Here is a 23,822-nt window from a genome sequence, read left to right on the forward strand (position 1 = left end):
AGAAATTTAACCGAAGGTGCTGTTTTAGATTATTTTAGAAACCACCCAAACAGAAGTTTACGAGTCGCCAGTTTGGATTTAAACTTACCGAGAGAGACTATTCGACGATGTCTTAAACAAAACAAAATGAGAGCATTTAAACCTAAATTTCTTCACTCTTTAAAGGCAGGTGATGAAGTGAAACGTATGGAATTTTGTTTGTGGGCTCAAGGCGAGTACCTGAATACAAGAAATTTTTTAAACTGCATAATGTTTAGTGATGAAGCTTCTTTCAGCACCAATGGGGTAGTTTCATCGCAAAATGTTCGGTATTGGGCTACGGAAAATCCGCACTGGATCATAAATTGTAAAAGTCAATATTCCGAAAAAGTTAACGTTTGGTGTGGTATAGTACAAAATAGAATAATAGGTCCATATGTTTTTGATGGAAACATAAACGGGCAAAATTTTTTGGAATTTCTAAATAACCAATTATCGGACGAAATAGATGAAATGCCTCTTGCGGAACAAGTAAATTTATATTTTCAGCTCGACGGCTGTTCCGTGCAGATTCCGTGCAATTCGAGGATTGTTAAAGAGTGGCTAAATAACCAGTTTCCAAATCATTGGATAGGACGAGGTAGTGACTTAATTGAATGGCCACCTATATCGCCTGATCTAACAATATTAGACTTTTTTCTGTGGGGTATTCTGACACAAAAAGTATACAGAACAAGACCAACGAATCGAGCTGAACTCATGCAAAGGATACGACAAGCTTGTGCCGAAATTACAGTTCAACAAATAAGAAATAGTGTAAACAATATTCGGAAGAGATACGATAAATCTATTGAACTTAATGGAGGTTTGGTAGAAGCCACAAAAATTTGAATGTTTAGTTTTAAATCAATGTTTATTTTAGTATCAGTTTTTTCTTAATGGCAATTAATTGTTGAATAAATACTTTGAAACTTGTTTGTATACATTTTGTTTTCATCAGCTATAGAAGAAGGTAGACTAAGTTCAGAATCTCATAAAATGTGATTTTCCAGGTGCGCTGTTACAAAAGTACTATTATTTATTATTGGGAAACTTCCAAAAAGCTTACAAGTATGACCATTAATACTTCAAGATTCTATCAAGATTTGGTAAAAGCGCAATTGGGAGATCCCATGACATGAGATTCTGAACTTGGTCTACTACTGCGTAGCTTGAAAATGAACTTTTAATTTTCTGTTAGTCAATTATTCAATTTTTATTTTAATTTTCACTTCTCGTAACCTACACTCAAATGAATGATTTTAAGGGAATATTATCCACAAATCCAGTGGCGTAGTCAGATTTTTATTACAAAACGCTTGCACCACAAATCTCTCACATTACCATATTTTCAGGAGTTATAACTGTAGAACGCATTGAGCTGTTGACTTCGGATTTTCACTGTACAAATTCACTGGTGTTCTACTTGGTGATGACAGTGTTGTCAGATCTCAAATATGTCTATAATCTGAATAAAAATTACAAACAAATACTTTGTTTCCAAAATTGAAGTTGTTGTAACTTCGTTGTTAACAAATGTTTTTTAATGAAAATTTGACAGTTTTGATTTATAACGACTACGAATCCAGTGGTGTAGTCAAATTTGAAAACAAAAATTTCCTAATAAACTTTTGCTGTTTTTGACAAACAAAAAAAACCATAGAGTGCCTTGGAAATGAAACTAAAATTGTGAAAGTTAGTGTCAAGATACAGTTTTTCATGCTTAATATTTCAATAAAAAAAAAATTGAGATTGATTGAAAAATGCACATTCTACAGGGGTGGTTCCATTTTAAATGGGTCACACTGTATAAGAAAAATGTGTAGGTGGAGTGAATGGACACAAATTAGCAGTTTCTTCAGCCCTATCAGTACTTGACACTTTAAAATACCGTATATGCTCACACCACAGTAGTAATTGACGACTTCGACACTGTAACAATGAATTCCGCCAGCCGATTGCAGTTGAATCTGATTGGCCAGCGTAAGTTGTCTTGTTTATTTTATGCAATAGATACAAATGTGCGTGGTTATCATGTTTTAATCACGCATATATCTTTGTTGCGGTTTTTTTGTTTGAAGTGAAGTCTTTAATACTTTTAGTGTTTCCTTATCTTGTGTTTCCTGTCGGACAGTGTATGTTCAATGTACCAATGCTTATTTTTGTCTGACCGATATAGTAGTCCGGTCAAATTAGATAAAAAAATAAGAGTAAAACTACCTAAATACCCACCAAGCTGAAAATCAGTAAGATTGTTTAAAATATGATTAAAAATAAAATTTATGATTTTACAACTTTTTGAATCGTTATATCTCAAAAACGGTGACTCCTAGGAAAAAAAGTATTGATACATTTTTTGTGGACAATTTTATGATCTAAAATTTTTGTCTGAAGTATTTTTATTATAAAACTTACCGTTTTGCTGATAATCGCGAAAAACTCATTTTGTCGACCTTTGACCTTGAATAAAAATGTTTCCATACAGGGGATAGACGGGGAAACTTTCAAATTTTATTTTTAATCATATTTTAAACAATCCTACTGATTTTCAGCTTGGTGGAAATTCAGGTAGCTTCGAATGTCTAAATTGACCGGTCTACAGACTTTACCACAGTTACAAGGAATCCTGTAAACTCCCGCTGATTTGAATGGATCTCTGCTGTCTTTTGCTGATATCATATATTCCGATATTTTCTTAGTTGGTCTGAAGACGGTGTTAATTTTTTTCTTCTTTAGAATTTTACCGATTCGGTTAGTGACACGTGACACCTTGTATGTATGGCAGATTATAACCAAGATTATAACCAAAGAAGACCACGGCAAAATCCGAAAACCATCGAAATCATTGACGCCAGCCGTAAAAGTCTACATTCCTGAAATTTTGAATATTTTCGTAAAAAACCGTAGTTACAAACACTGAGATATTCAAATTGGAAAGAGAGAAATAATTTTTTTGTGTAAAACAAAAATGGAGGAAACTTCCAAAGAAAGGAACAAGAAATATAATTACAATGAGAACTCTCTATAAAAATATGTAGAGCAAACAGAGCGTTCTTTCGGAAGAAACGTCTGTGTATGCGCTACACATGTTCATAAAGAGTTTTTTTTGTAGCTCTTTGCTTTTTTCATTTCTTTAGACGTATTCTAAATTTTCTTTTCAAATATTTATTTTTATCTGTATTGTTCACAGAAAAGTAAGTTCTTTTGCTTAGTAACTAGTAAATTCAAAAGTTTAATTCAGTGAGATAATTATGTATCAAAAATGTGACCATTCAAGTTTTCCCGAAGTTCCGAACTACCAGAGAAATGGAAAAGTATACGTAGAAATCGATAAGCAATCAACAAATTATGTGTTGCAGCAAACCCTTCGGAAAAGATGATTTTCCTTTTACTTCAAATAAATTATGTATATTTCTATTTCATTGCAATATTCTAACCTAAATACCAGTGGTGAGAAGATGAAAGAACTGAAAAAATAGTTATTCCATCTCATCATATCCATGATGATTTTTCGGGAAATTGTATCAAATAGTTAAGAACAATGAAATGCTAACGCAAATATTATCTATGGGAGAAAAATAAAATATACACGGTTATGGCAACACTAGATAAGATTATGACATTCCTTCTTAGTGTTGTACTAATTGTATTGTGTTGGGAAGTTTCATTATTTTTTTAGGTGGTTTTCAGTTATTGGAGTAGTTTTTTAGTAGCTTTGTGGTTTTCATGAAGATACCCATTATAGAAATACTTTACTAATACTTGTATGGTACAGTAAGTACTACCGGGTTTAGGAAAAAAACATCGTTTATGAAAAAGGGCAACATATATGAACTTCAACCAATGAATGCAAAATAAGCAATGTTCCTAAACACCAAAAATCCAGCACTCTCATCTAGCATCTTCAGGAAATGAAGTAGACTTCATTTGAAGGAGATATAAGTAAAAGTTTCAAAATGTACTAACCTAGGCCAAATGAAGACTTTTGTGAGCAAATTTGTAATACCTTTGCTTATATTTTTCCAATTTTCGTAAAAATATCTGATTTTGAAAACTAAAATATAGCCCGTTATTCGTTGATAATGTAGATTCCTGCAGGTGAAAGAATTTTTTTAACAGGTTGAGTAGTTTTTGTGTTTATCCATTACTAAGGAACAAACGCGCAAAAAACATTTTTATCAATTTAGATTCAGACAAATCTTTATTTGGAAGAAACTAATGAACGGTCGTTGTAACGGCAGATGGAAGTATTTTATTGTATTGGCATTTGAACGGAAGTGGCACGACATGCAAGTAATGGGTCTTTTATTAAGCGCTTCATATCCTGAAATTTGAATAAAACAGAGTGTGTGGAATATAACATCGTTCAAATGTCCGCCGCGGCTTTTCTGTGTGGAGCGCATCTCAAACGTCCAATTTTCTATGACTTATCGCATAAATCATGCTGAATTTGACCGATGACATGGGTTACGTTTGCTTTGAGAACCGCTGTGGTTTGTGGCTTATTCGCATACACCTGCGACTTGAAAAAACCTCACAAAAAAGTCTAACGGGATCAAATCGCACGATCTCGATGGCCAATTCACATCACCACTCAAATCGTTCGTGCAGAATATCCAATGTGGCATGAGTTACGTGGCACGTAGTACCGTCATGTCGTTGGTATCCAGATCATCCAATTCAGGCCAAAAGAAGTTGGTAATCATCAACCTATAGTGTTCGCCGTTGACAGTAATGACATGGCCAATATGGACCGATGACGTCGCCAGCCTAAAATCTACACCAAACAGTTACTTTTTCGGGATGTATTAGATGCTCTTGAATCTCATGTGGATTTGAATCGTCACAAATTCGACAATTTTGTTTGTTCACGTACCCATTCATCCAGAAATGGGCCTTATCGCTGAAGATTATTTGTTGATGTCAGTTTACCATTCAGCGATTACATACACATCGATTACCTTCAGATCCTGGGTCAGTTGAATTTTGTACGGGTGAGGGCCCAAGTGACGACGCAAAATTTGCCAAGTTGTGATCTGCGAAAGACCAAGTTCTTGTGGACGAAATCGACTGCCTTCAATTCTCTTGCACACTCTCACAGACAGCGGCGATGTTTTCGGCAGATATTGCGTTTCGTCGACGTATGGGTGCTGGTTGATCGTTAACTGAACCAGTAGATTCAAATTCATTACGAATAATCATCTCGGTAGGAAGACCGTAAAATAGGCGAAGCCCGCGGTACGTTGCCCGAACAGAACACTCATTTTGATAAAACAATTTCATTACTTGCACGTGTTGTTGAATGTTCTATCCGTCTATGGTGATTTGGCAAAACAGACTGAATAAATGAAAACCAATTTGACAGATGTAGCTTCAACAGGATCTATAGACCGTTATCAATTGTCAAAGTTCGGAAATCCCTGTTGGAGGACCCTGTAGCTTATTGATTCAAACCATTAAGTTGATCTGCTCCATCTTTTCCATATAGTTAAGAAAAACATGTATACGAGTTATACGAAGACGACAAACTACTGAGCAAAATCCAACAATGAATTCAAACAAATGTAATTCTTGCGGTTGTATCTTTTGAAAACATGGAGTTGTACACCAAAGTACCTACAGATTAATGACATATATATCCATAGGCTTGCTACAGCTCTTCTCTGAGCTGGTTTTTTTCCTTTCGCACCATATAGCAGACCTAACGAACCTTCTGAACCGTACATACCAAATATCCACATCATTTGCGGTATTTGCACTGACCAGGCGGTGAGGCAAGTCCATCATCGCTTTTTATTCTCTACATTAATCGACAAATGCTCCGTTTAGCGAGAGAGCCGGCTCATCGCATTTTTGTATCGTGTAAACCGGTCGCAAAAGCTCGGAAAACGTATTTGCCTTTTTTTTCTCTCCCCATCTACGATCCTCCGATCCGGTGAATTTTTCCTCTTTCGAGCATTATCGCTCGTTCAAATTTCGCTGATAGTCCAGTCAATGAGTGCTCAAAGGAAAGGTGTAGAGTGAATGAAAAATAAGAGCGTTTTTGACTTCAGATCTTTATTAGAAGTAGTTGGTAGGTAAACATTCTAAAAGTTTCCGCTCCTGGGAGGTGAGCATTCAATGGTTGGGGGTAGAAAAACCATTTTTTGGGTTGTTCAATTATATATCGGAAACGGTGGTCTATAGAAAAATATGTTCTGGCTGGAAATGGAAGGTAATTCCTACAAAATCGTTTCTGTACACTTCAGCCATACATCCAAAGGTTTCCTTAGTATAAATTATTAAGAAAGATATTGTTAAACAATTGTTTTTAGTTCCTTCTGAAAACGAGTCTGAGAAAAAATGTCATGAATAAACTTGTAGAGCATTAAATTCCACTTCCATAAATTCCATACTGGTTAGTATGGCAAATACACAAGTCAATAAACATATTCTCGGACAGTCAAGCGGAAGCTCTTGGCTCCTACCGAGCAACGTCTAAATTGGTAGCAAATTGCTAAAAACGACTCTCCTCGAAGAAGGGTGCTACAAGCAGCTTCATCGGACCAGAACCTGTCTGTTGTGGCAGAATCTTCCAGGATTGGCTCACTCCAAGGCGTTTATTCACCCTTCGAAGCTTGATACCAAACAGTTGTTGAACTACAGTAGGGATGAACTACGATGTCTAACAGGCCTTTTTACAGGTCACTGTCATTTGAATCATCATATGCAGAGACGCGGACTGTCGGAAGACACTGTGTGTCGCCTCTGCTTGGAAAATGATGAAACAGCAGAACACATACTTCGTGCCTGTCCCGCCGGGCACCGAATCAGGTTTTTAGAGTTCAGCAGTGCCGTATTCGAAAATAGCGTTTACATATTTTCAATCCGACTTCTTGTGTTCGAGAAACCATGACCAATTTTAAATCGACGGAAAAGGTATCAACCCCTTTTGGTGACACTGTCACTGTTGTCCCATTGTTGTAATCGGTATTTTCTAAATTTTGAGACGTCAAGTTCTAAAATGGGTACTTTTTTCCTAATCTGAACGACTTTGTTTGTCTTTGGTTCTCTTACGATTACTGACTTTCCCATGCTGGCCTTCCTTATCTTTTGCGTCTGCTGGGGTGAATTTTAACAAAATCCATTTTACTTTTCTGATACGCTATGGATGTTGAGTGGCAACCTGTGAATGCCTGTATGAATAACAATTGGGCCCTGTTTTTCAACTTCAACTTCTGTGACAGCCGTTTTGAGAGATATACAATACTTTTTGCATTTTCTTTTTCAGACTTCATGAGCCAAGTCAATGTCCTTTCGAGTAACAGCTACCGATGGATTTTTGCGGTCTATTTTTAGCTATTTCTTCAATATCAACGTCAGCATCAGCATCCATTTTCCTGTAGCTGCGTCATCAGCTGATTCTTATTATGAAACTTGGAAAAGATATCTTTTTGCTTGACATTCATTCTACTTTCCAACCTGATATCTGATATCCTTACATCTGAGACGATATCAACGACTCTGTTGTATCTGTGTATCCATCAAAAACGATTACATAACCTCATTGTTAATAATGAGGCCAAATTTTTGCAGCTTTTTATTCTATTTCTGTCGGAGAACGCCAGTGGATAGGAAGCCTATTCATATTACAAAGAATTCTTCAATTCCTCTCTATTTCGAATTTCTTGGAAATAGAAAACGGGTGATCTTGACGTGTTATTTTTATATGTGCATGGCTGGTTTTCCATTTTTGTCACTGCATAACATAAGATTGTATGTATCAGCCACTATTTTCTTAGTCATGATTGACACAATTTTCTCAATGTTTGGAAGATCTTGATCAAACCATTGAAAAAAGTTGTCATTGTTACTTGTATTTCGAAATGTTGAATTTTTAATAATTATGAAAATAAAGTAGAAGAAGTATATATGAAATTATAGTACGCCAACTACAAGCACTTCGGCAAATACGGATAATGAAGTCACCTTGAACTTTAATGTCTCAGCATTGAGAATACAAGTGCAGTACACTTAATGAGACATGGACGGTGCGAGATCAGCATGCTGCGCAAACAAGGGTCTGTGTTAGGGAGGGAAATTATTCGTAAAATGTAAACAAGGGTTCTAAACGGTACGAATTTTGTGTGCAATTAGAGCGATATTGTAAAGGTATTGTAAACTATTTTCAACAATTTCCATCTAGTCTCTGATTAATAAAAATGTTTAAAATTGTCTATTATATTCCCAACTTTTTAGCTTTATTCTAAGTTAAAGATTGCAAACAAGACATGTGACGACGTCGAACAGTTCGTTAATTAACACTTTCATTGCCAAATGACTAGTTAATTTTTCGGTCTGTTTCGGCAGCACTCTGAAACAATTTGAATTCGTAGAAATAAGCTTGTCAACGACCTCATATAGTAATAACCTGAAAAGGAGCGAAAAAATTAAATTGGGAACAAATGAACAGCATAGACTTATAGAGTACAAATTCTCTATCGATCAGTATATTCCACGAAACAGTATAAAACGTATTTATTGAGATATGGAGTAACAAAAATACCTAACATTAAAAAGGACAATACTTTTGAAACAACCTAATAAATCCAAAATGAGCACTGTTTCCGAACACCAGAACTGCAACCCTCTTTTCGATGCGCTTTTCTCCATCCAAGTTGGCGTTTTCAGAAGATAAAGTAGATGAATTTGTTGAAATATTTAGGAGATTATGTGAAGTAAGAAATGGGCAAAGGTCTGTTTGTTGGGGACTTCACACAAAATCTGGAATTATAACCTCATCAGTTATTGGTAAATATTATTTTGAGGGCACCCGACGATTTTGAAAAAAATTGAGTGTACTTACGTATTTTGATGCGTAGATTACGAATCCGAAAGAAAAAAGCGGCGCTCTCCCTTATTTACAAAGTTACGACCCTTCAAAGTTCAGAAAAGGGCAACTTTTCAGCCTTCTTTTTCACAAGATAAACTATTCAAAAATACAAGCATTTATTCACTCGGTCATCTTTACACCTTATTCCTTCTTAATTGTCACTTTTCAATTCAACAATCAACATTTTCATTATAAAAAACTTAATTGGAAACAAATGCTTGCATCAGTCGTACCAACTATGTCATTAACCTTAAAAACGTAAAATAAGAGATATATAACCAAAAAGCAGCTCCGTACATTTTTTAACATTATTATTGAAAAAATGTTGATTGTTGAATTGAAAAGTGTCATTTAAGGAGGAATGAGGTCTAAAGGTGACCTAGTGAATAAATGCTTGTGTTTTAAAATAGTTTATCTTGTGAAAAAGAATGTTGAAAAGTTGCCCTTATCTGAACTTTGAAGGGCCGTAACTTTGTAAATAAGGGAGAGCACCGCTTTTTTCTTTCGGATTCGTCATCTACACATCAAAATAAATAAGTACACTCAAAATTTTCTTCAAAATCGCCGGGTGCCCTCAAAACGAATATTTACTCAGTCATTTTCTGAGACACATCAGTTCTTTCAGCCGTTCTTACATACTTATAAATATACTTTCAGTATGTTTGAAAACTGCCGCATATTTCATGCATTCTACGCCCTTCTTTTGAGCACTTATTGATTGTACTATTATCGCTGTTCGGAACTCTTCATTTCGCAAAATGTAGTTCCGTCTCGTTCTGGCTCGTAGACGATGAAGATGGGCACCGAAAGAAACGGTGTCGTTGCACCTTCGTGCAATGCGAATGTAAGGTACAGTCACGTCGGAAAGTGTTGATTTCAAGTGCTCTCGACTGCGCCACGCGGAGATTTGTTCAAGTCTAAGTCTAGGGGTCAGAGCTTATTTTGTTGGGTTGTGTTGTGTTTGGTGATGACGTCCGATAGTTCGGTTCGTAGAGAAATTGCTACAACATTTCTGTGCGGCTTTCGAAGATATGTTGGTGTACTTTTTGGTGAGTTGGATTCACTCAGCAGTACGTATTTGTAATGGGGGTTGCACATATTGTCATAATGACCGGCATAGAAGTCGCTAATTGAACAAATGTAAGGTATGGAAGCAAAACCAATATTTGCTGGATCAGCAAAGTTCATCAGAACTATTTCATTAATCGATCCTTCATAACATATACTATCAAAAATTACAACTTTGTAAAGTCCATCACCGTAACAAAACGTATAAAAGAAACCGTAGATAATCATATTGTTATAAAAACATATTGTGTCATTTCTTCAGAAGATCAACAAGCAAGTGAAATATCAAATGATAAAACGGCAGCAATAAAGAAAAATTTCAAATTCAGAATCGTCAGATATAAAAACGGGCGAAAACGCTAAAGAAGCATAACAACACTATACAGAATGAGCACAAAATAGAAAACCTAGTTTGTATTATCGCTACTTTATCGAAATGAATATACATGAGCTTGATTTAGATCTAATCGAATGAAAGACACAATCCGTTCTCCCAATTGTCATTATGACGGAATAGATATTCTATACATTTTCTCATCCATAGATCAAAACATTAAGTATATAAAAGAAGAAAAATTTGCTTCTACCAATAAGATTAAACGAGAGAGGCTATTGGATTTAATATCATTACTTTTCGAGGAGTCAAGAGTTTCGAATTGGAATATTTGGAATTGTAAGTATTTTTCCAAATCCCTCCTTTATATAATACAATATTTTTGAACGAATATATAATCTAAGTATCAGTCATAAACAATTCCAACTTCTTCAAGTATATTACTAAGTTATTACAAAAGATAAACTCCTTTCAACTAATCACTGAAATTGTTGATCTTCCAAAACTTTTCCAATTGTAAAATAACATAATCTGAATGAAATGCATTCATTTTATTTCAATTATTCTATTTCAGTAATAAACACAATGTGTGTCACATCTGAACCATTTTTTGTAATTGGTATTTTTCCACTCATTATAACATTACATAAAATAATTCAAAGTCATTCAATACCATATCCAGTATTGAAAAGGGTTAGTCTAGGATCCCGCTGCAGAATCACTACGTCCATAGCGTAGTTAACCAAACTCAGATTTTTACATACATTTGTGAATAGGAGAATACATTTACGACAGAGTGCCAGTCAAAATGTGGCCGCAAATATTTCTAATTAAAAAAAGCGAGTTTGCTTCGAACCACACGACTGAAGTAAAACTTCTTCAGCTCCATCTATATGTATGTATGTACTTACAATGGCTATATCGTGGAAACCAAGTAAATTATAAAAAATCTGAAAACAAATTTCATAATAGTTGATTGAGTAAATATGAAATAAAAAATTATTGAAACTAACAGAGAATTATCTTCAAAATCGGTTTTTCATTGTTAAACATAACTGAAAAATTTCAGATAAATTTCCAGCTAGGTCAGGTGTACCACAAGGATCGAATCTAGGTCCACTTCTGTTCATTATTTTCATCAATGATTTACTGTCAGTTCTGAAATATATAGATTGTCTTTTTTTGCTGATGATTTTAAACCTCTTCAAATCAGTCCAAACAGTCCGAGACTGCACATATCTGCAAAAGGATCAATCAATCAATCAAAATATGCTTTATTACCCAATATCTGAACATCTTATTGGCAAAGTCTAGTAAAGTAAAACATATATATGAGACAATTAACAAATATAAACTATAAAATAATGCTTAGAGACAAGAGCAGAGTATATGGACCGAACAATATTAAGCCCAGTTGAACAGATACAAATATAAGTACATGAATTTATGAATATTAGGTAAATGTAAATATATAATGCTACATAATAAACATTGATAGCCATTTCGTGTTGGTTTCAATACTTGTTTACACAAAGCTACATGCCAATTACTCGATAGAGCCTTGGTATAATAGGGCCTCCCAACAAGGAATTCTTTTACTTTCTTTCTGAATGGCTTTTCATTATATATTCGCCTTAAATTAATGGGGAGGTGGTTAAATACCTTCTTGCTATTGAAAATAATAGAATTTTGTGTGAGGGCTAGAGAAGGTGTGGGAAGAGAAACGGAGTGAGACTGACGTGTACTATAAGTTGAGGTGTTACTAAATTGATTTTTATATTTTTTGTGGATAAGACACACTGTTTCCAAAATAAAAAAGACATACTAAGGTCAGAATTTTTTGCTTCACAAATAATGGGCGGCATGAATCCCTGTAGCTAGCCTTGCATAAATATCTGATGGATCTTTTTTGTAGAGAGAATACCATATTGAAACGAAATTTTGCACAATTTCCCCAGAAACAAATGCCATAACGTAAATAGGACTCAATTTGTGCAAAATAAACTGATCTTGTGATAGTAGTGTCTAACTCTCTTGCAACAACTCTCACTACATGACATCCTGCTGCTAGTTTTTTACATAAGTAGTCGACATGGGAATCAAATTTTAGATTTTCATCAATGAAGAGCCCTAAAAATTTGTTTTTCTCCAAATTTTCAATTTTTACATTTTCCAAGTGTACTTCCCCTTTGTTACATCTAAACGTGACCATATTTGTTTTATCGATGTTGAATGATAAAAGATTGGAATCACACCACTCTTTAACCCGTCATATGTCGACGATGATTTGATCAAGTAAATTTGAGGTGGTATTGCTATGCTAGAGGATAGTGGTGTCGTCAGCGAAACATGTGAATTTACCACTTATGTCAACATGGACTAAGTCATTGCCATAAATGAGAAACAACACCAGTCCCAAAATGGAACCTTGTGGAACCCCACTGCCAATGAAACTTTCCTCTGATGAAATCCCATCTAATAGAACATTCTGCCGCCGATGAGAAAGGTACGTCTCAAACCAAAGTAATGTAGATCCTCTAAATCCGTAAACTTCTAGCTTGCGAAGAAGTAGCATATGGTCTACACAATCGAAGGCCTTGGTTAGGTCACAAAACATAGCCGCCGCAGATTCTCTGTCATTAAGATTGGTGTACAGGTTTTTCAGGAGTGAAAATATGGCGTCTTGTGTACCTTTTGAAGACTGAAAGCCAAATTGGAATAAATTTATCACATTGTTTTTCGAGGAAGGATATTACTCTTTTTTTACCAGTTTACCAGGATATTAGTAATATTTCAGATTGGAGTTTGAAGAAGAAATGTAAGAGTTTCATTGTATTGTTGCAACTCAGTTGTTCATCACGGAAGGATTTATCGCTGTTTCAACCAACCCTCTTTCATTCAAATAATGAAAGAACTCATTTAAAACTGAATAAAATATTTATTATGACGAAAACGAAAAAATTACGCTAAGGGTAGTTAAGAAAGAATCATCAAAAATCTTACATTATACTGCTACCCAGCAGGAACGATAAAAAGGAGATGTGCTGCATTCTTAAAATGCTCTGGAAGAGATCCATGAATATTGAATGGATTTCTCAATACTTTCTGTTGATCTTGACCTCCCTTAATATTTATAAAGATTCATATGCTGAGGTTGCAAGATTCCTCTGGTCACCTTACGAAGATAAAATGCTTAATACTGATTCATTAAAGAGAAGATGTTTCACAGAATCTGCTTCAGAACCATTTCTCGAGCTGCAATCGATCCTTCCAAGTGATGAAAGATTTCATAGAGGGATTGACCCGGCTCTTACGCCATGAAGTATTTTAGTAGCTTGATTTTTTCAAATAAAAATATTGGCGGCCACCATTTGAAAGACCATGATATCGTTCACATTTGAATATTGAAGTGAGAAAGTAGACTGTATTTATGAAATAATAAATGTGAGCATCAACACTATTTCTGATCCAAAGTTACTCACTATCTGGTGTACGGTTTCTGGTGAATGTTACTTCGGAAACACAAACGACAGGCATTTTGATTAGTATTCAAGTATCTCAATCTGTGAGAGCCATTGCCTGCAGAAATGACAGGTTACCCATCCTGCTACCGGTGGTCAAAAAATATCTGATCAGACAAGCACTAGTTTCAACATTTTTATTAAATTATTATATTATTGAGATCTTTTCGTGTTCCCATTAATCCTCTTGAGTTTGTGAGTAAGATCTGGATTAGTTACTACAAAAGTTGGAAGAGTTATTTTTACAATCAAATCATATAAGCCGAGGCCAGCAGAGCTTTTGGAAACAAAGGTGGAAACAAGATGGAGCAAAGGAAGCCAGAGGTAAGATCAAGGAAGTTTAAGGTGAATTACAAAAGATCCGTCGTGAGGTAGAAGAAAGAGCCCAAGACATCCGTTAGAACATTAAATCAAGTAGTGAAGAGAGCTTAGGAGATACCAGATAAAAGCTTGGTATGGTATGAACAAGTTTCTCTTATTAGTGAAAATAAGTCTTCGAAATTTCCAACCTTCGACCAGTGATATTCGTAGGCCAAAAAACGACCACATCTTGATAATGTTGCCTCTTGTCCAGGCAAGACAAAAAAATGCCGTCTCTTCTTGTGTCAACTAGTCGAGACAAAATTGCTTTCTTGTCTTGACAAGAACACTCGATAGAAAGTTGTCTCTCGACGAGACAAGACATTCTCTTGTCTTATATTGTTTCGTCTTTTGACTTTCTTCATTCCAGAATTTCCAGTAACCTGTGAGCATAGAAGATGTTGATTATGTCTTATCTTGTCTCGTGTTGACGATCCAATTTCTTGTGTTGTTGAGACGCGATTAATCAAAGGAAAACACTCTTCCTGTCTCGTTCTGTCTGGAATGAGAATCTCTTGTCTCGGCGACAACACTACTCCTTAATTGCGAACCTATGAGATTAAGCTTAAGAAATGGTACAGAAGATCCTGATAAAAAATGAAAAAGATTCCAGGGGTCGCATCAGCAAATTCGGATATCAATATTCAGTGATAACACCTTGAACACACCAATTAATTAACAACACAAATTCTGTAGTGATACTGATATTCGAAAGAAACAACAAGAAATGTTCAACCGAAGACTAGTTTCGTTAATAAAAAAAAAGTTCATCAATTATATTGATGGCGGTAAGGAAAGTAACGATGTTTGCCGCAGTAATAGACGAAACAATTGGTACTTCAGACCATGGCCTACCAACCCGGATTTTGTTCTCTTCAATCGTGACTCCTAGCGTGAAAGCCAAGTTTTTATCTTGTTCCAATTTCTTATTTCACTTTATTGTAACGTCATGAAATTTCTTTGATGTCATTGCAGTTGTTTCTCTGGTACGGATAGGGTGTTCAAACAAAAGATAGTTTGCTTGTTGCTGTTCATTTTTGTTTCCAAGTATTTACGCGATCTTAAAAGAAAATTTTCTAGAATAGATACCAAAACAAATCCCAAAAGTTATGGCTACATTCTACAACGTTAGGTAAATATTTGCAGCGTATATCACTCCGATGCACGACGGTGGTCTATTAGTTTCGGCAAAATACAATAAACCTTGGTATGTTTGAAATAATTTTTATCTAGATCTGCCATCTTATGTATCTGTCAAGTATTCAAAAAGGTGCAGTTTATACTTTATTTTACCATAATATTTTTTTTGCATGTTTGGATTTCATACCTTTGTCCCAATAAACCACCGTCGACCGCATATTTAATTTCATTTGAATGATGTCATCTGGCGGCGAACGGAAATAGTTTGTAGGAGGTTGTTATTTTATAAGAATAATTGTTAGCAGATGACAGTGCAATCTAGGTAGATCCCCGGTTTGATGTTTGGAGAAATATTGCTATGGATCGCTGGTTTGTCAGTTGCGATCGCGTCAAAAATTGAAGACAGAATGTAGACACACCATCGTGAGTACAATAAAAAGCAACAAAAGATAACTGCCGCAAATTTTAACACATACTAAAGAGCGTCCTGTAGGCTCCTCCATTTTTGGGTTTGGTGTTCATATGATGGCATCTTCTTATGTGCCCAGAAAGATAAAGAATGTGCTGATGATATCTTCGTGCCACAAGAGTGATACAGTCGTCCAATAACTGGTAAACCAGAAGTTATTTTTTATAATACTACTGCATGTGGAGTCGATATTGTGGATAAAATGAGCTCCAGTTATAATGTCGCAAGGAATACGAAACGATGGCCTTTAGTTGTGTTTTACGGTATTTTGAATATTGCTAGCATAAATACATTCATAATTACCAGGCACAACGACCCGAATCAGAATCATAGTAAACAGAGAAGATTATTTATCAAGAATTTTGGTTTGGAGTTAATAAAAGACCATATGCAGTCCAGAGCTACTATGTCAGGTTTACATTCCTACATTCGAAATGCAATAGCTAAACATACTGGAATCGACAGTGAAGAAAAACCTGACCCTCCACCCAAAAAAAGAGGGCACTGCAAGTATTGCAAGAAAAAACTCGTTATTTTTGTAAATTTTGTAAAGCTTGGCTCTGTATGAGTCACATAATATTGAGTTGTAGATAATGTGTTCAGCACCGGTCCTGAGTCCGGTATTGTCAATTCACGTCAATGCAGTTTCTTCAGTTCTTTTATTTCTCCAATTGACGAATTATTCAATCTCTGTATTCATTGCTTCTTTTTATAATGGATTATTCTAACAATAAAGCCAAAAAAGCATGGTTTTTGCATTTGTCAGTTTTTTTTGTGTTTATTATCAAAAGTAAATATATTGATTCGTCAAGTTATTGAAAATACCTTAAATCAACTTACGGAGACAACTTTTTGAAAATATCCAAAAATTTGGGGTGAATATTTGTTACATTTGAGTTGGTCCTAATAGACCACCCTCGTGCATGGGTGTTAGTCTGGCTGAGGTCATCCATCGGAGTGATATTTAGTAGAATAAATTCCCTTCCAGTTTCCAATATAAATGATACTTTGAGGGTTAGGTGAGTGGGTATATTCAACCCTCTACCGCAACCCGCAAGGGTGTATCGTGGCTCGTACCTATTCACACTCGACCAAATAAACTTAGCTTCTTAACGAAGCTTATTAGTTTGTATGATGAGTGGTCTTTCAGGTCAGGTCTTTCGGCTCTGCCGAACTCTAAATACCTGATTGGGACCCCAACGGGGCAGGCACAAATTATGTGCCCTACTGTTTCATCATTTTTCAAACAGAAGCGACATACACTGTCTTCCGACAGTCCGAGTCTCTACATATGATGATTCAAATGGCAGTCACCTGTAAGAAGGCCTGTTAGACATCGTAGTAAAGTAAAGGGTGAATCAACGCCTTGGAGTGAGCCAATTCTGGAAGATTCTGCCAGGAGTCCATAAATCTTCTTGTCATCCAGGTGTTCAATCTTTGTTTGGCAAAGCCTAAAGCGATGCACCTGCACCAGAACGGAAAGGTGATTTTGATCCATCTGTGAACCAACAACTATCTGCTCTTAACCTCTCAATCTGCTCTTACCTAGAGAGTACTAATAAATCCAAATTATTTAAAAAATAAAAGGTAAATCTAGAACTTCTGGCATAGAATTACTCCAAAAATTCGATTGTCATTTGTTTGCAAAATTCATGTCTCTGCAAGAATATTATCAACTACGACACCTATTCTGGATGCTTCATTTTGGATGACACGCATGGCAAGCTACCCCGTCCCATCACTTCGAATATTGGTTCTCTAAATCAATATTCATTCGTAAACAAAGCTCGAATCACATCAGAACAAAATTTAGATTATAAATATGCAGTTAACTTTGTTCTACGCTAATTGTGGTTTATGATGATGACGTGTTCATTCGAATATTCACCCGAGAAATTTCAGTCAGACCAAGAGTTACGTTAAATGAGGTTAAAATTGTTGGTTGTTGAACAGCTGGGTATTCTAGTTTGAGGTAGGTACACTCGTTTAAAAAAACTTCATAATTTTTTTACCTGCTCTCTCGACTCGGGTCTTTTATTTCACGATTCAATTTGTCGTTTACCTGAGTGTTCGGCGCTTCCGAATCTTTGAATAATGGATTTTCGGTCTTTGAAGATTTCATAACTCGCAAACGAATCCTTTGACCAGAAGTCACCGGTGTCGTTCGGATAATTTCGGCAATTTAGAGTAGTTTTATGATAATCTAGTCAAGGTTCAAATTTACATGAATTACGATGAGTTCAAGTATAGCAAAAAATTTCCGCAGTCGTCAATGTCAAATCAACAGACGTGTTGTTATATTCGTAAATTGCTGTTACGTCCTAAACGCGAGTGGGTTGTAGCCTTTCAAATAGTGAAGTGAGTGTTTGAAACTGTATCTTCGTGAACGAATTCCTCCGAGATGGTAGGTACTTGGCATGCCGGTGAAGAGCAAGTGAAATGTGAAATTACATCGTATAACATCGCAACGGAAAGTAGGTAACAAACACATTGTGATATCGCCACAGCTGAATATTTATAAATAAATCGTTTCCCCAGCGGTGAATGTTTTTACGTCGTACAATATAAAGATTATGTTTAATAATGTTGACATTGGTTCGCCTCAAAATCGTTATCCTCGTGTAAAACCGACTTTTGTGACATTTCATTATCACAATAGATTGGAGTGAGATGCTAACTTGGCCGCATTGAACAAACATATACGTTCGTAATGCTCGCGGGCGAGGGGGGAGCGGGAAGGGGAATTGCCCGAGAGGTGCTCGGATGCCTTGCGAAACAACTTTCGTGTCCAACTTCGTGCATATCCGATTTTTCTAATTCCTCGATATATTTCCACGTCGTAGTGTCGTAGAGGCTTTTAGTAGTATGCCCATAATTTGTTTGGTAGAATGCTCATACAACTGTCTGTACCAAGGTAGCCATTGTGTTTTGATGTAAAAAGAGCTGTGGTGTTTTATCTGATACGTTGGATGTTCTAAGAGTTCTGGAAGGATGATAAAAAATTAATTTCTCTTGAAAATCACTGAGTAGCTTTTTCGAATCTCTATTAGCAATCTATCGGATATAAAATGGTTTTGAGTTACCTTGTTCTATGTGGAAACCCACTATCTTCTTAGACAATATTCGGTCCGGAAAATGCCCCTCTGCTTTCTATTTGTATTGTTCAAGAAGTACCAAGGCATTTGAAAAGTATTCTCAGGCAACATCATCAGTTCCCCTTCGATTTTTAAATATTCTCAACAACCAGGGCGGGATTTGGAAGTCTGGAGGCCCTAGGGAAACGAAGGAGTGGAGACCATTATTTTTTGTCCTTGAAAAATATCCATTCTAGTGATTTCGTCAAATAATTTTTAAAATTGTGAGCTCGAAGGATAACCTGCAGGGTCAACCTTACTTCTCACTTGGAAACTTGCAGTCAGGGCTTTCTGACATATCGAAAACAATCTTATTATGTTTGTGCAAGTATTCTTAGTGAAAATGCAAAAATGGGAGAAACAATGTAAGAATTGCTGTTGGATATTTCTTTTGTGGGTGCCCCTCTCCTGTGGAGGCTCCAAGGCAGTAGCTCCGCCTGTCCTCCCCTAAATCCAGCCCTGATAACGACAAATAATTCGTTTATATAAATCAGTATCGCCTTATTCACTAATGTTTATTTCAAAAAATATTTTTTTTGTATCATTTAAGCCTTTATCTTTTCTTATTTATTTTCCCTTCAGTTCGTACAGTCTTCTTAATTCGATTTTCATTTCATTTATTATTGCAAGATTACCTTGAACATGTTGATAACTATGAGTATTTCTGCATCAATTGAAAAAACAAGGCAACATGTAAGGATTCCACTGATCTCTCAAAACATTAGGTATAGTCGAAGTAAACGATAATGCGCATACTTAAAGTTGTCGGCACTCTCAAAGACCAAAAAAACCAATACATAGAAATGAACCGGCCAGGAACTAGTCAACGTGGACTGTAGGATTAGCGGTTCGTATTGGATAATTTTTACTAACGGAGTTTTGTGATTGGCTGAAGAGTCATAAAATTAAATTGATAGCGTGGATAGTTATCGCAGTTGTGTTCAGTTCGGGAAGTGTTCGCGATTTGAGTGTTGAAATTCGATATTGGTGCAGTTATAATTACTTGAAATTTTTGTTATCTGTTCAAAATGGGACATCCTTGGACAAGTACTAATACGAGTAGTAATAACGAGTGTGATAACAACGTAGACTCTTTCCAGTGTAGTGATTCCAATAGCGATGGTGAACAATGCGAAGAAGATATACCAGTGAATAAGATTTGGATGAATTTGAATATTGAAACACTAAGAGTATGTTTCATTGTATATGAGAATCTACATATCAAGTTTGATTTCGAGGGAAACAAACTAATACAAGCGACATCAGATTTGACCGAAAATCCTTTCTCAACTGTACGTAAAATAGTCAAAAACAAACCCTATGAACGCAAGACGCGATGTGATACAAGATTACCAAAACCTTTGGATGTTCATCTAATAAAATCATTGAAAAAACCAATATACGACTGTTACGAAAGCAATGAGATTCCTACAACTGAAATCATAAGGAAGAAATTGAATACTTCCGGCCATAACGTGAGCTGGTGTGAATAAACTCTTCAGAATTGGATGAAGAAACTAGGATTTAGATTTAAAATAATAAACAAACGTCAAGCAGTTATGGAAAGCAGAAGAATAGTGGAATTGCGCAACAAATACTTAGAACAAATAACTAAATATAGACAAGAACAACGACAAATTTTCTATTTGAACGAAACTTGGTATGACACTCACGACATAGTTACGAAAGGGTGGACTGATGGTTCGAGAATGGGATCGCCTAACATGCCTGCAAACAAAGGATCGCGTCTAATCATTGTGCATTGCGGAGGAAGTAAAGGATGGGTTCCGAATTCTTTGAAATTATGTGGAAAAAACTTGTGGACTGTAACGTTGACTATCATAAGAACATGGAAGCTAATGTTTTCGAGGAATGGTTTGAAAACACATTGATCCCAAATTTGGATGCGAATATTGTAATAGTTTTTGACAACGATTCCTATCATTCGCGACAGCTCATCAAAGTACCGAATAAAAATTCGAGGAAAGATGAAATACAAAGTTTTTTAATGGATAACAATTTGTACCAAACAATTTGATACCAAAAACCAACTACTTGAAGTTTTACAGACAAGAGCATTTGAAAAAGTGTTTGGCCTCGAGAGTATTGCTGAAAAGTATGGACAACCATACTGAGACTTCCCTCCTATTTTTGTGTTTTCAATCCCATCATGTTGATTTGGGGAAAATTGGAACAAAGCATCAGGCGTAAAAATAATTTTTCAAAATTTGATAAGAAGGTAATGGAGCTAATTAAAGAATATCTAATATTACCAAAGAAGACTGGCAGAAAAGGATTAAAAAAGTAATTTTAGTTGAAAAAGACTATATGGAGATTGGACACTTCGATATTAATGGTGGAAATAAATTCATTATGATTCAAATGACGATAGTGTTAGTGAACCAGAGAATATATTATATAGTTATTGTGATTCTTATATAATCATAAATAATTATTGAATAACGAAATTAGTTAGCTCCCTAACTATATTATTAAAGGGTAGCTGTTGGAAGGTAGGCACTATATTGTTTATTTGAACTATACTAGATAGATTATCTGTTGTCGTTTGAGAATGTTTTTATGATTGATTATGCTAGTTAGTAGACACTTTCACAAACAATACATAGGTCTGAAGTTTCGACAACAAAGTGAACTTGATTATTTCCAAGATACATTTTTCATTAATAAAACGAGCTGTCAATACAGAACCACAGTAACATTTTGTATTGTTCTTTAGTTACCACACATTGATCAAATTCTTCAAATGACATTGTGTCGACTAACTAATTCAACTCAACCAAACGTTTTTGTTATTTCTTCTCATCGTTCATCAATAGTGGGCTATCCAGAGTACAAGCTTTTGAACTATATTTTGGCTCAACACTAAGTGAAGAAACCGAACAAACTCACGTTTTCGAAGGTGTGGGAGATAAATGATCTTGGAGCAAGGAAAAAAAGTCATACTTTTTTGTTGTACAGGAAACTTTGAAATGATATAGACAATTTCTTCTTGTACATAATTTATCTACAGTTATATGAGACGTTTCGTCAGCTACTGTGGCAGACGTCATCAGTGGTATGTAAATTACATGTTCAGTTCCATTAGACCAAAATTATAATTATGTATACTTTGACCCGTTACTTAATGAAAATTAATAACACTATCCATGATGATAATTATAGACATTTTTATAGAATTTTCACAATAAATTTCATTTGAGACGCGTTTTGTTGCACGGTAGCTCATTATTATGGATGGCAACATTGTAATTTCAGAGAAAAGATTATGAAACTCGATTCGAAAATTATGTGATTCAATTAATTTGTCCCAAAATATTGGATTAATTTATTAGGACTTTAATATACATCTGGTACAAGGTTTTAATCATCGATAAAATAAACAGTACAGTTTTCAAGGTCGAATCTGTTTGAAAAAGTTACTGCAAATATTTCTCTTGTAGGATTCCTCCTTAATAGATAACAGTTATTTTTATAATTTTCTTTGTCTACGGTTGAATTATATGTGCAGAAAAGTATTTTCCCTGAAGAAATATGGTAGATCAGATATTCATTCATATTTGTATAATTTATGTTGCTACTTCATCAGCAGATTATTAGATATCAAGAATGGAAATAGAAACAATTAGTGATTTTAAGTAGTGTAACTGATGACAAGACATGTTTTTCATGCATTGAACTTTTTTCATGACTCCTTCTACCAAAAAATATTGTCATTATGTTTATGAATGTTTGGATTTTTATGAATGAACTGACTTCTCAGACTAACCACAAGAATTGTGGTATGCCTTAATCATTTGATGACTCATCAACGATTCCGGTTTTGGTTTCAGCGCATGCATCAATCGATATCTCTTATTCTCCTTTCAAAGAAAACTCTATATTTCGCAATGATGTCGTTGGGAGCTGGAGAGTATTGATTTTCCATCTATAATTTTCAGTAGGAGTTTCCGAATAGCGGGTGAAGACATACATATTCACAGATTGTAAAGGTGGAATGATAAGGTTATTTTCGAGGTTATTGTTTGTTGTTCGGGTGCCCTTATGCTGTGTGAGTTATTTCTTCTTCAAGCTTTTTTCTATTTATTGAATTTACTTTGAATTTTCTATTTATTGAATTTACTGATCCATACAATTGATTTATAACTATTTTATCAGTTACCTAGTAATCTTGACTATACAATGGTATTAGGTTAAGTCCAAAGATCTATTCGACCCTCCACCGTAAACCGCAAGGGTTTATTGTGGCTCACACCGATTCACACTCGACCGAATAAACCCAGCTTCTTAACGAAGTCGATTGGTTTGTATGCTGAGGAGTATTTCAGGTCAGATGGTAAAAGTACGGGTCTGCCAACCTTTAAAAACCTTATTCGGACCCCAGCGGGACAGGCACAAAGTATGTGCTCTGCTGTTCCAAACAGAGGCGACACACAGTGTCTTCCGACAGTCCGCGTATCTGCATATGATGATTCAAATGACAGTGACCTGTAAGGTATGTTAGACATCGTAGTTCATCTCTACTGTAGTCCAACAACTGTTTGGTATCAAGCTTCGAAGGGTGAATAAACGCCTTAGAGTGAGCCAATCCTGGAAGATTCTGTCAGAAGTCCATAGATCCTTTTGCCATCCAGGTGTTCAATATTTGTTTGGAAACGCCTAGAGCGATGCCAATGACAGGTTCTGGTCCGATGAAGCTGCTTGCAGCACCCTCTTTTGCAAGCAGCAGCCTCATTGCCTTCCAGGCCAGTATGGCCAGGAATCCAGACCAGAGACAATCTGTTGAACCTTCCTATTGAGAAGAGTCGTTTTTGGCAATTTGCTACCAATTTAGACGTTGCTCGGTAGGAGCCAAGAGCTTCCAACGCCGCTTGACTGCCCGAGAATA

The 23,822-nt window shown here is 35.6% G+C and overlaps 1 protein-coding gene across 22 annotated transcripts in view; it reads left to right on the forward strand.

Annotated features, from left to right (window-relative positions):
* The window catches only part of Tlk (Tousled-like kinase), a 298,447-nt gene that overhangs the window by 171,658 nt on the left and 102,967 nt on the right, over positions 1-23,822 (forward strand). The window contains exon 1 of one of the 22 annotated variants that reach the window (XM_074175747.1): positions 9,829-9,939. The exons of 16 other annotated variants lie outside the window; for them this stretch is intronic. In XM_074175747.1, the coding sequence (XP_074031848.1) occupies positions 9,922-9,939 (18 nt within the window). In that variant the 5' untranslated portion in view covers positions 9,829-9,921. Of the gene's footprint in view, positions 1-9,828; positions 9,961-17,731; positions 17,755-18,161; positions 18,187-23,822 lie in introns of those variants that run through there. 5 more of the 22 variants (XM_074175742.1, XM_074175744.1, XM_023157828.2 and 2 more) reach the window with 5 other exon arrangements.

The sequence above is a fragment of the Leptinotarsa decemlineata genome, unplaced genomic scaffold (genome assembly GCF_025532065.1).
Source record: "Leptinotarsa decemlineata unplaced genomic scaffold, Ldec_3_MD MMD2_tig00001064_RagTag_RagTag, whole genome shotgun sequence".
NCBI lineage: Eukaryota > Metazoa > Arthropoda > Insecta > Coleoptera > Chrysomelidae > Leptinotarsa > Leptinotarsa decemlineata.